The sequence below is a fragment of the Echiichthys vipera genome (genome assembly GCF_963691815.1).
Source record: "Echiichthys vipera genome assembly, chromosome: 3".
NCBI lineage: Eukaryota > Metazoa > Chordata > Actinopteri > Perciformes > Trachinidae > Echiichthys > Echiichthys vipera.
This window is the reverse complement of record NC_139828.1, coordinates 31,958,456-31,972,381: the sequence shown is the minus strand read 5'-3', so window position 1 is coordinate 31,972,381 and position 13,926 is coordinate 31,958,456. Positions and strand designations below refer to the sequence as shown.

Below are 13,926 nucleotides of genomic sequence, written 5' to 3'. Positions count from 1 at the left end.
CTACACAAGTTTCAGTGTCAACACAACTGCTTTATTTTCCATGTCTGAACACAGTGTAGATAAATGAGAGACTATTTGTACAGCTTTCATGTTCATTCAGATTTTAGATGTCAGCTAAGCCCTACTCCTGACGATGCTGAGGACACTTCCTAGTGCTGGAAGGAGAGAGACCCCCCTTATTTTTGTTGTCTTTCTCTTTCTTGAATTACATAAATCATTTTTGCTACTAGTTATAATGGTTTTTCTTTTACTTTATCTACTCATGTTACATGTTATTCGGTTGCTTGTTTGTTTTTTATTGTAAACTGTCTGTGTGTCTGACGTGGGTCGTTGGGAGGGATAGCAGGATTCATGTTAGGGTTTTTCTGTTTTTGTCTGTTGTTTTCTTTTCTCACTTTAAAGCAGACATACTGTACATGTGTTTACCTGTCTCTGTGTTCTGGTCTGCAAAAATCAATAAAAAAATGTCAGCTAAGCCCGCCTCTGTGCTACTGATGTAATCATAACATTCGGACCCATGGCCTTTGTAGCTGCTCTAATTGGATATAATGGACTCGCTGTGCTACATAGTCTGACCTTATCCCCTTACTTTTAAGAACAGCTTGTTAATAGCATGGGCAGTGAGGCTGTGCTGTTTGTGCTGATGTATGATGACAGTCTGAATCAAAAATGTCTTAAAGGTTATCAATTTGACTTTAGGGTTTCTGCATATACCCTGGACACGCACGCACGCACGCACGCACACACACACACACACACACACACACACACACACACACACACAGACACACAAACACACACACGTATACACACACCACACACATTCTTGTGCTTGCCTATTTGTGAGGATACTCATAGAACTAAAGCTCATTCTAACCTGAACCTTAAAACAGTCTTTACCCTCAAACAGGTCATGTCCTCACTATTCAAAAATGTCCTCTTTCGGTAGGGAAAATACTTACAAGCTTTGTTCCTCACAAAGATAGATGATACACGCATACATGCACACACAGACTCACAAGGGGAAAACAAAACCAGCGTCACTGATAGCTGATAATAATCACTTCAGTCAGTTTACTGGCCATGGTTAATCCTAACTTCTCGGAGACTAGAAATACATTTTGTTCCTGCGGTACAAACTGACAATGTGAAAGATGTTGACATTATGGGAAATGTTGGACCCTTTTCCCAGAAAATTTGGTCTCCGCTGCTTCAACTTCAGCCATTCTTGTTTAAATTATGTCTTTTGTGAGTCCCCCAATGCTATGGAAGTGTAAAACTAAAGTGCTGAACTAGTCCTTTCCAATGGGATGTAATAGATTTAACAACTCTGAAGCTTTACTTATGGACAACAATCTCTTTGCATAGATGTCAGCTATTATAGATAAATCATTTATATTCACAGAAGGCCATTCACTCTTTACCCTCCAACTTTTTTCGCTCTGGTTACTGAAGCCCTTTGAGCTAGTGGACCTATATGGTCTAGCTCCCTGCTTCTATGATGTTGCACAGTGCACTATGAAACCATGAAGCCATGATCCTAGATGTCTGAGTGTTTGTGTATGTGTCTGCAGGAGTAAGCGTCATAAGTCTGGCTCTATGGAGGAAGAGGCTGACAGTCCAGGAGGGGAGTATTACCACTCACCTTCCTCTCCTGCCAGCAGCTCCAGGAACTGGACTGATGACATGGAAGGAGGTAACAGAATAAGAATGAAGATGTGTAGTGTCCAGTGTCTGTACTAGGACATCACAATAACACTTATCACTCAAGCATGAGCACGACTGAATACTTAGATACTGAAATCATTATCTGCCAGCTTTGTTTAACACCCTCTCAAGGAGGGTCAGAGGACAGAAGGTGTCCTGTGCTATACAAAGCCCTGTAAGGTGATATTGAGCTATATAAATAAAATGGGCTTATTATGACTCTAGTATGCAAAGCACTTAGTGAATAAAAGACAACATTAGACTCTTCTTTATCCTGTTTATTCTTATAGATGTCCCGGTGTTTGGGATCCTTAAGTTTGTCTGCCATTGTATTAAAAAATGTGCATCACCTTTATGGGGAGTTAACAAACATCTGAAACAAAATTCAAAGTAGGCGAAGATATGCATGATTGTATTCTCTTTTGTTATACATAGTATCCTCATGTTGTATTATATCATAAAACATCAACCCCCATTATATCATAAAACATCAACCCACGGTGGCCCTGAGAGCTCACAGCACTGCAACATCTTTATCATTTGGACAACACGTGTGCAGCGTTTAGGAAACATGCTGCAAATACCACCACACATTAAGAAAAAGTGCTGCAAATAAAGTGCAACCCAACAGGGTTTCTAGAGGACACTTAAAAGTGATGCACACGTCTGTTATTTTTTTTCCCACCTGTGTTTTGCCTAGTCCCGCCATGCTGCCCACCACATACTATGGTTATACAAACGTAATAATCCACCATCCCATAAGCGGCCAGTGAGCTGTCGCCTCCGTGTCAGCAGTTAAGGGGAAAACAGCTGAGTGACCGCTCCTCCTTTTTTCTGCACCTATCCCTGTTGTGAAAGCGTTTTAGACATTTTAGGTAAACCACTGAAAGCTGTCTGAAAACAATTTAGACATTTATGAAAGCCTTATTCTATTTATGAAAATGCAAAATGTGAGATTTAGCTCCTTTTTCCACATGTAGCCGGCTTAAGTTAAGATTCCCTTAACTGACGACATGGAGGCTGTGAATCGGTTGCTAACTTGTTGACCGGAAAGAGCCACTGCTTTTCATGTGCAAATCTCTCCATCTCCTGCTGGAGCTCCGACTGTAGTTTGAAGTTGTCGGTATATTTTCCTACACCTTGACAGCAGTCTAAGCCCCAGCGAGTGACAGGGATGCAGGCAAATGCAAAGGCACAGTATAAGATAGGAAACAGGTGGGTATTTATTAACCTGACTCATCAGATGGTTGAAGGTGAAACAGATTGGGAAAGGCTAGGTACTTTCAAAACATACCTGGCAGGTGACCATAAGTCTATTAAACTCTCGCCAAAGTCAATCTGGATAAGAGAGAAAACATCTTTTCCATTAGATAAGCCCTCAGTGTCGTTCTCTTCTTTCAGTGAAGAAAGACTCTCCAGTTCTGATAAAACCGATGCCATTGCAGCATCTGAGATAACTTGGTTAGGAGCTGCCATCGTTGTTGTTTCCAGCAGTCACCTCTCATGACGTCAGGTTCGTCTTGTGACAAAGTTCAGTAAAAAGTCTCACTTCACAGAAGCAATTTGCAAATCATTTGAAATACACTAATGAATAACTTTGACCACATGCTTCTCCACCAACCCAGAGAGTTTGCCTCTTTTGTCATGGGTAACTACTCAAAATACTGAAAAAGAGACAGAACTGATGGGGTCATACAGTATTTAATGCAGGAACATATATCAAGTTGAGTGTGTAGCTTTGCATCCCTGCCAGGAAAGTGGAATTCTACAACAATAACAACCCTTGTTCAGAATAGAAATTCAACTTTTATGTAAGAAATAACTGTGCTATAATTTACAGAGACAAGGCATAACAGCTTGTGCCAAAACATGAACTGACGTCTACCCAGACACTCTACACTAATTCAAGCCAACCAACGCAAATGATTCATCCTATTATACTGAAGAATGACGGGGTTGAGGTCAGGGCGGGACAAGGGGATTGGTGTGGTGTCTGTGAGCAGTCAAGTGGGTGTTGACTTCTTAATAGTGACAGCTCTGCTGCTGTGCATATGCGTATATGAGCACACAAGATGCAGCAACAGCAATGCAGGCCAGCATACACAGCTCCATGTTAGTTTATCTGCAGTAGATGTTAAATATAAGTTCAAATAGCATTCAGTTCATGTCACCATTGATAAATGAAGATAAATTAAGAAGCAGAGTGGCTCAGGCGCAGCTTTACTTGCCGTCTTCGTCCTAAAACATGACTTTACAACAATTTGTAGAGAGCAGACAGTGCTGGGTGACAGAATGTCGACAGAGGGAAATACACCGCATAGAGAAAGCTCAGGCTTGACGACATCGTTTTGATAAATGGTTAAACAGTGTGTGACCTGTGAAAAAAATTAGGCAGCGGGGACATGGTATTGAAACATTTCTATTCCTGAAAATCTATCACTAACCCCAGCTAAACACAGGAACATGCAACGCTATTTTCAGCTTAAGCTAGCCTTACATGTGAAGTAGAGCTGTATGTTCCCCGGGTCCTATGCTCCCTGCTTTGTATGTCACCGGAGACCAGCTGACTTTGTTTTTGGACAAAAAGTAGGCCTAACAAAATGCTGAATTATATCTGCGAAGGCAGATGCTTATGCGACCGTGGAGAATCGGACCCTTTTTGGGAAAAACAGGAACATCGGACCCGGGGAACAAAGGGATGACCCCATGTGAAGTTAGCAGACATAGTAACCAAATGTGTCCATGGAAAAGGTATTTTTTCAGCAGATATCTTAGTTACAACCAGATTGAGCTAGCAAGGCAGTTCTGTATTTATATGTGCGGTTTTTATTCAGTTAGGGAAACCCCACAATCTCTACAAAGCTAACGTTAGCTCAAGTTGGCTAGCTGACTGTTTTTTTATTTTGAGAGCGAATTGCCGCTAATTAACATGACAAAATGAAATAAACTGCAGGAAGTGACAGCACTGTTTGGTGTATTATCTATACTGTTAGCATGGTAGCTAACCATCCTGTGTGCCGACTGACCATGCTGTCAGTGTGTGTCGAGCACCGTTCGCGCCTCTAATCACTGAGCCGTTCACTACACTTGTTAGATAATGTTTCATTACAGTTTTTTTCTATGCTGATCTGTGTTTCTTTGGTGTGTGCTGACAATAAATGAATAAGCAAAGCAGTGTGCCTGGCAGAAAATGGCAGAAACTGTCCAGAATTCAATGCGCCATGATGATGTAGTTGCGCCGAGTCTATTCTAGTTCTACATGTAAAATACAGATTGAGGTAGTTACAGGACATTTATTGTACATATACAGTATTTTCCCCAATAAATAATAACTAATACATTGCATCACCTAGTGGGTAGTTGTGATTGACTGGCTTTCAGCACAGTTGATCTGTCATGATAATATATTGCTAACTATGTAACATAGTACCATTTAAAAATATGCAGTTTGGCCTACTGTTCTGTTCAATCCAAAATGATGTTTCTCTTCTTTTTTCACCATTTGAATAGGTTTTATTATATGTTTATTGGAGGTATATATTGGGCTGAGGCAAAAGTCCGGATTCTCTTTTCATTCTAAGTCTGAGGCCTCTTTAGTTTCACAGTGATTAACTGGCATGCAAGGCCACTAATGCAGTGGTGGTACAGGACAGAAGAAAGACAAGAAAACTAAAATATAAGGCTGCTGTTACGTTACTCATTAAACTGAACACGAGTCCCAGCACCTTTTGTTGAACCTATAAATATGTTTGCATGTGTGTTTTTGTTTACTTGTCTTAGGTCTGTCTCCTCCAGTGAAGAAAGTAGAGCTGGACAGTCCCTCTCCCCAGGAAGACTCACCAAGGCTAGGCTCCTTCACTCAGCACCACCGGCCAGTCATAGCAGTCCATAGTGGTCAGTAACACAAAAACACATACATTTATATGTATTCACTCTTAACAACATAACAGATAACAAGCACAAAATGTGATTCACTATGTTGTTCCTTCCCCCCTTCTCGTGTCTCATCTCTCTTTCTGTCCAGGTCTGTCTCGGAGTCCCCACCCCTCCTCATCTATTCATTTCCCGCCCTCATCCTACTTCCCCCACGGAGCAATCCGCTACCCTCCTCACCTGGCCCAGGACCCCCTAAAAGATCTCGTCTCACTGGCCTGTGACCCTGCCAATCAAACCCCTAGCTCTGTGAGTATAGTACCAGTCAAAAGGTCAGCTCTGAGAGGAATATGTCACAGACTACGTATGTAGTTGGATAACAGCTTGTATTTCAATTTAAGTATTTACTGTCTGGAGTGAGGTTATTCCGGAGGTTATTTTGACAAAATAATTAGTATTTTTTATATTTCATTTAGCTAACAAATGGAGCAAGTTGTAATTGTAAAACCTAAACACACCAGTGGCGGCTGCTGGTCTTTCAAGGAGGGGAAGCTCATTTTTCTGGCCTACATCATAAATGTGTTTGTTTATTTTTAACAAAGACAGAGTCTCTAGGGATCGGTAAAGTCTCATCAGTTCAGAACAACAGAATGAAAAACTTGGAAAATGCTCTGCTGGACGTTTATTCGTCCAGATCGCTGATTCGCTCATTTAGCTGTCAATCAAAAAATGATTCCGCCTCAGACAGCTCATCCAATAATCATGCAGAAGCCGAGCGTCCGGGCCAGCCCACTGCCCCATAGACCCCCAGAGACGCTGAGCGTCCGATGGGCAGGAAGAAGCCCAGCATTTATCCAATGAGCGTCTAGTTTGGCTGCAGAGCAATCACTACTGAAACCCACACACACACACACACACACACACACACACACATATACAAACACACAAAGAAATAGAGAGAGAAGAAACTGGTAATGATAAGAACAAAGAAACTGCAGCTGTTACACTGATTGCCTGCAGTTAGTGCAACTATTACATTTGCAGCTCATGTTTATTTTTATTGTTATTGCTGTTGCTGTCACTTTGCTTTCCTTTAAGTGGAGCAGGTTGGCATTTATAGAGCTAGTCAGGCAAAGACCAAACAGCTCCTACTTGTGAAGATTGGAGTTTGTGATAAGTCAGATCCATGAGGTTCTAATGTATCCAACTATATGCAACCACTTAGTGTTAATGTAAGTCACTAGCACCTGCTCTTCTCTTACATACTTGACATGCGCAGTGCAGTGCATGCTACTCCCTGTTAGTTCCTGTATACACATAATCATAGTTTAAAGGGAAATTCCGGCATCATCCCAGGGACTTTTTCGGCAAATACACTCATCAAATAAGCCATCGAGACAATTTTTTTGTTTAACAACTATTGGCGGAGAAATCATGGGGAGTCGCTAACAGTCAAATGCACAAAGATTAGCTCGGGACAGCATGGTGAAGGCATTCAAATGTCTTTTTTAACCACTAATACTGCTCAAAATAACACCAAACCTCTGCAGCAGCATGAGAAGAGTCCGTACACAGTAAACAAATCACCAATGGGCTCCTTCCTTTTGGATTGACTTTGGTAATCCACTTGAATGGACTTTACTATGAGAGGAGCTGGTACAGGGGCCAGTAGGTAAGTCTTTAAAACACTCTTTTAATAAACTCTGGGTTCACTAACTACGTTGTTGGTGCTTTGTTTTCTGTGTAGGGACTCTTCTCATGCTGCTGCAGAGGTTTGCTGTTATTTTCAGTAGTATTAGTGGTTAAAAAAGAGGTTTGAATGCCTTCACCGTACTGCCCAGAGCTAATCACTGTTAGCCACATTCGACTGTTAGAGACTGTCCAGTAATAGTTGTTTTAAAAAAAACAATTGTCTTGATGGCTTATATGATGAGTGTATTTGCCAAAAAAGACCCTGGAAGGATTTTACACCGGAATTTCACTTTGAGTTTACGTGAGAGTTGCTGACATGATAGAAAACTGATCATACTAATTAAATTATACACACATGCACACACAGAAACTTTTTGCCTCATTTGCTAGATACCCACCTGTTTGAATTGATGTTGTATTCCTTGTTATGCCTCTGCGTTGCAGACCGCCATAGATATAGACATTATGGTAGTGAACTTGAGAGGTTGGAGGTCAAAGGTCAAGGTCACTATGTCCTCACAAAATGCATTTTCGTGCATAACTCAAGAATTCCTACGCTAATTCTGACAAAAGTCACAAATATCTAAATCTAAAATGATGAAGAGATCTCATCTCATCTCATCTTCAACCGCTTATCCGTGGTCGGGTCGCTGGGGCAGCAGCTTTAGCAGGGGACCCCAAACTTCCCTTTCCCGGGCCACATTAACCAGCTCTAACTGGGGGATCCTGAGGCGTTCCCAGGCCAGTGTGGAGATATAATCTCTCCACCTAGTCCTGGGTCTTCCCCGAGGCCTCCTCCCAGCTCGAGGTGCCTGGAACACCTCCCTAGGGAGGCGCCCAGGGGGCATCCTTACTAGATGGTCCTGAACCACTTCAACTGGCTCCTTTCAACGCGAAGGAGCAGCGGCTCTACTCCGAGTTCCTCGGGGGATGGCTGAACTTCTCACTCTCTCTCTGAGGCGACTGCAACACCGCCCCTACTCCAATTCTCCGGCCAAACTCACGCTCCATCGTTCCCTCACTCGTGAACATGATCTCGAGGTACTTGAACTCCTTCACTTGGGGTAAGGACTCATTCCCTACCTGGAGTAAGCAATCCACCGGTTTCCTGTTGAGAGGCATGGCCTTAGATTTAGAGGTGCTGATCCTCATTCCAGCTGTTTCACACTCGGCTGTGAACCGATCCAGTGAGTGCTGAAGGTCACTGACCGACGATGCCATCAGGACCACATCATCTGCAAAAAGCAGAGGCGAGATCCTCAGCCCACCGGACTGCAACCCCTTCCCACCACGACTAGGCCTCGATATCCTGTCCATGAAAATCACAAACAGGATTGGTGACAAGCCTCACCCCTGGCGGAGGCCAACCCCCACCGGGAACGAATCCGACTTACTGCCGAGGATGCAGACACAGCTCTCGCTTTTGGTGTCCAGAGATTGGATGGCCCACAGAAGTGACCCCCTCACCCCATACTCCCGCAGCACCTCCCACAGTATCTCCCGAGGGACCCGGTGATATGCCTTCTCCAGATCCACAAAACACATGTAGACTGGATGGGCATACTCCCAGGCCCCCTCCAGGATCCTTGCGTTGTTCCACGTCCAGGACGGAATCCACATTGTTCCTCTTCAATCTTAGGTTCGACTATAGGACGAACCCTCCTTACCAGCACCTTGGAGTAGACTTTACCAGGGAGGCTGAGTAGTGTGATACCCCTGTAATTGGCACACACCCTCTGGTCCCCCTTCTTAAACAGAGGAACCACCACCCCAGTCTGCCACTCCCTTGGCACTGTCCCAGCCTTTTCACGCAATGTTGAAGAGACGTGTCAACCAAGACAGCCCCTCCAAACCCAAAGCTTTCAGCTTTTCCAGACGAATCTCATCAATCCCTGGGGCTTTGCCACTGTGGAGTTGTTTGACTACCTCAGTGACCTCCGCCAGAGATATTGACAATGATCTCCCATCAGCCTCCAGCTCTGCCTCTACAAAAGAGGGCGTGTTAGTCGGATTAAGGAGTTCCTCAAAGTGCTCCTTCCACCGCCAGATTACCTCATTGGCTGAGGTCACCAGCGTCCCGTCCTTACTGTAAACAGCTTGGATGGTTCCCTGTTTCCCCCTCCTGAGATGTCGAATGGTTTTCCAGAAGCACCTTGGTGCCGCCCGAAAGTCCTTCTCCATGGTTTCTCCGAACTCCTCCCACACCCGCTGCTTTGCCTCTGACACAGCAGAGGCTGCAGTCCTTCTGGCCTGTCGGTACCTTGCAACTGCCTCCGGAGTCTTCTGGGATAACATATCCCGGAAGGCCTCCTTCTTCGGTCAGACAGCTTCCCTGACCACCGGTGTCCACCACGGTGTTCGAGGGTTACCGCCCCTTGAGGCACCTAAGACCTTGAGGCCACAGCTCACCGCGGCAGCTTCAGCAATGGAAGCTTTGAACATTGCCCACTCCGGTTCAATGCCCCCAACCTCCACAGGGATGCCAGAAAAGCTCCGCTGGAAGTGTGAGTTGGAGATCTCTCGGATCCTCCAGACGTTATCAGTTCACATGCACTACTCGTTTGGGCTAACCTGGTCTGTCCAGAATCTCCCCCCATCCTCTGACCCAACTCATCACCAGATGGTGATCAGTTGACAGCTCTGCCCCTCTCTTCACTCGAGTGTCCAAAACATACAGAACAACACAAAATTGATCATCGACCTTTGGTCTAGGGTGCTCTGGTACCACGTATGATGATAGCTCAGAGAGACTTTGGTCGGATACTGAACTGCTGACTCTTCAAACTGTGCTTCCGGGTTGAACATGTGTGTAAAGCATTTACCAAAAATTACACTTAATACTTTTATTAGTGGTGGGACACGATTTAAAAAAAATATCAAATTAATCAGAGGCTTTTAATTAATTCATCGCGATTAATCGCATATCAATATTTGACTTTAGAAACAACATTTTTTAATTTAAATAGATTTTGGTATAGGACTTAATTAATGAATACACACAACAATGCATTTAAACAACAAAATGTGTTTATTTTTATCAGTGTGCACTAACTTTTTGGAAACTTTTACATCTGAAACACATTTGTTTTGGTTTATAAAAAACAGTGGTTAGTACGGTTGATTCAAGAAAATGACAGTTCCTCCTAGGAGCCTTGTCTGTGCTAACGTTAGCTGCAGCATGTTCAGCGTTGTCTGTGCTAACGTTAGCTGCAGCATGTTCAGCGTTGTCTGTGCTAATGTTAGCTGCAGCATGTTCAGCGTTGTCTGTGCTAACATTATCTGCAGCATGTTCAGTGTTGTCTGTGCTAATGTTAGCTGCAGCATGTTCAGCGTTGTCTGTGCTAATGTTAGCTGCAGCATGTTCAGTGTTGTCTCTAGTAATGTTAGCTGCAGCATGTTCAGCGTTGTCTGTGCTTACGTTAGCTGCAGCATGTTCAGCATTGTCTGTGCTAACGTTAGCTGCAGCAGGTTCAGCATTGGGGTGGAGCGGAGGCTGAAGAGCTCCGGTGGAAGGTGAATTCTTACACAGCCGTGCTCTTGTCCATGATTCCACTTGGTCGTTTTTTAGAAATCAAATGTCGCCCACTGAACTCAGCAACAACTCATCATCTGCTTCTCATCGGTTTCATTTCTCTCCTGTTGCATTCTGTGTGTCAGTATTATGGGCCGGGCCGAACTAGTGCAATGAGCAAAGTTCTGCACTGAGTGCAAAAATAAATTGCTATTGTTGTTGGTTTTGTCGCGTTATTTTTTCTGTAATTAATTAATCGTGATTAAAGCATTAAAGTCCCAGCCCTAAGTTTTATATTAATTTCCTTCAAAGTTGTCACTACATACTGTATATTCTGTAAGTCTGGGCAGTTTGGATGTAAACTGTAACTTACACTGGTCGGCAGAGGCATACAAATCTAGTCTGTTTTTGCCTTTGTTTGTATTTTTGTAGTTTCTTTGCAGTAGTCCCCATTTTGCAGTATGTCTCGGATCCACCTTATATCATCTCTTTTGGATGTTTATATGATGATTATAATCCTTTATTAGTCCCACAGTGGGGAAATGTTCAGTGTTACAGCAGTAAAAGAGGATAGTGTAAATAACAAAAGCATCAGTAAAAGGTGCCATTTACAATAAATAGTCGATGTAAACAGTAAAAAGCTGTCACTAAAAAGTAACGAAGCATTAAAAAAGGCACTATACAGTAGGTCGTTATACAGTGGCCATCTGTATGGTTTAAAGTAAAGCAGCATCGCAGCTCATGTAAAAGATGACATTAATTGGTTGTCTTTCTTTCTCATTTTTCCAGCTGAATGGCAGTAACCAGGTTAAAGTGCCCAGTCACTACATCTCCTCTCAGATGTTGGTACCACAAGGACCAGCACCATCCCTGGCTCCTCCCCCATCCTCCCTCCCCAGGCTGACACTGCCTGCAGAGTCAAAGGCCACTACCACCTCCTCTGATGGGGGAGCAAACTCCCCAACATCACCCAGTAAGTCTTCTAAACACACTTCTTTTGACAGTATTGATGTGTGGCATTGATGTATACGTTTATACAGACATTTCCAATAGAATATGTAATCATTTATAGTCCTTTATAATACAAACGAACACATCAAAGTAAAAAAACACAAAGGGTTTATTGGTGTTAGGGCTCCTGGGGGGTATTCCAGACTGACCAACTGTTTCCTCACTGGAGAAAGAGCTACAGGATGATCATCATCATAGAATAGAGAAAATATAAGCAAAGACAACAGCTGCAGTAGCTAAAGAGCAAGAGTGGCTTTATTATTAATGTATATTTATTTGTATATATTAAATTTCAGAGGTGGGGGGGGGCTCGAGTCAGACTTGAGTCTTGCGTGACTAACATTGATAAAAGACTCGACTTGACTTGGTATTTATGACTTGACATTTGACACAGATAACTCAAAGCGTTATGTTTTTGGGTTTTCTGTCTATCTGTATGTCCATATGTCCCATTCTTGTGAACATGGTATCTGAGGAACCCCTGTTGGGGGTCCACTTGGACTGAGTAGATTTTGGAGGTCAAAGGTCACTGTGACCTCACAAAACTGAACAATTCCTATGTTAATTATGACAACATTTCACACAAATGTCTAAAAGGATAAAAGGATGAAGCGATGACATTTCCTGTCCAAAAGGTCGACGGTCATCTTCACTGGGACATACTGTTTCTGATCATTTTTCTACGCCATAACTCAAAACTTACTTAATACATGACTCAACTCGTCTTTTACCGGAGGAGAAGAAGAAGCAGAAGAGGTGGTAGCCATGTATCTGAGAGCTAACTGCAGTTGCCAACAACCGATACTCACGAGCTGAATAGTTCCTTGTGAGCTTACATGACACGATTTGTCGACCGATAGACCTGAATAACAACCACTGGTCGACCAGGAACATTCTTAGTCGAGGGCAGCCCTAGTTTTTTGTTTCTTTTTCTTTGGACTGGAAGTTGAATGCTCTTCTTTCTTTGTCTGTTGATCCTACATTGTGAGTCAGCTGTAATGAAATGGACCTGTGCCGGTCAGACACATTAGAGCGAACTTTGTATCATGTCGTACTCAGGCATTATAGAAATATCCAGACGAGAGACATGCATGCTCTTGTGTAAACTTTCATTCATTTTTTTTTTTTTAATTTTCTCTTTTTAAACTATATTGAAACACATTCACCTCTCTACTTCCAGTCGATCCCCTTTATGTTTCCCTCTTAAATCCACACACACATGTTCCTATTACACTTTTGTCCATACTACAAGCCTGACTCAGAAGTTGGAAGTTCACGATTTCCGATTACAACGGAACGCAGCATAACCGTTAGTGACGAGCTCCACCGGCAGACCAACCGCCGTCAGCAGCGTCACTAACATGACGGCTTATTTACATCTAGAGTCATATGATGAAGTTTTATTATTTTGTTTTTAACTCATTCTCTGAGATGGAAATCTTACGGATTATGACTTTAAATGTAGAACCTGGAGTAGATCATCAAAAGACTTGACTTGACTTGTCTTGCTGGATTCACACCTCAGTAACTTGTGACTCGCTCATCTGTGACTGACACCCACCTCTGGCAACGTTACAGCTAAAATGTTGAGTATTACCTTGATTATTCATTCAACATGTATTTGAACTTCAATATTGTTGTCATTTTCATTATTAGTATTATTATTATTATTATTATTATTATTATTAGTAGTAGTAGTAGTAGTAGTAGCAGTAGTAGTAGCAGTAGCAGTAGTAGTAGTATCAAAAAACAAAAAGGACCAGTCCAACAATGAGCTGATCCTGCGAGTATTGTCTGTGTATCCACAGTTTGATACAGTTTATGCCATACAAACCCACAAAGTATTAAAAAACAAAAGCCATACCATTGTAAGTCTTATTTGGTTCCTCTGAACTCATCATAAGAAATGTCTACAAACACAGAGCTACTTCCTGCTTGGTTTCAAAATAAAGGACATTCTCTGATTATCAAAGCCACCATAAATAAGGACATACATATTTATATTACAATCTTTAGGACCATTGACATTATTAATGGAGAAGCCAAGCCAACTTCTATGACATTAAAAAAGGAGAATAAAACATATAATATATATCGCTGAATAAATCAATTTAAACTAACATTTAATTATC

General features: G+C 42.5%; 1 protein-coding gene across 5 annotated transcripts in view; it reads left to right on the top strand.

The window, feature by feature from the left end:
- nfic (nuclear factor I/C) overlaps positions 1 to 13,926 on the top strand; it is a 75,127-nt gene that overhangs the window by 43,354 nt on the left and 17,847 nt on the right. For all 5 annotated transcript variants that reach the window (XR_014593845.1, XM_083940369.1, XM_083940370.1 and 2 more), the window contains exons 8-11: positions 1,575 to 1,696; positions 5,488 to 5,601; positions 5,732 to 5,889; positions 11,573 to 11,756. Coding sequence is in view for 4 of the 5 variants with exons in the window: in XM_083940369.1 (XP_083796495.1) it covers positions 1,575 to 1,696; positions 5,488 to 5,601; positions 5,732 to 5,889; positions 11,573 to 11,756 (578 nt within the window). In the remaining variant the exon portion in view is untranslated. The remainder of the gene's footprint in view (positions 1 to 1,574; positions 1,697 to 5,487; positions 5,602 to 5,731; positions 5,890 to 11,572; positions 11,757 to 13,926) is intronic.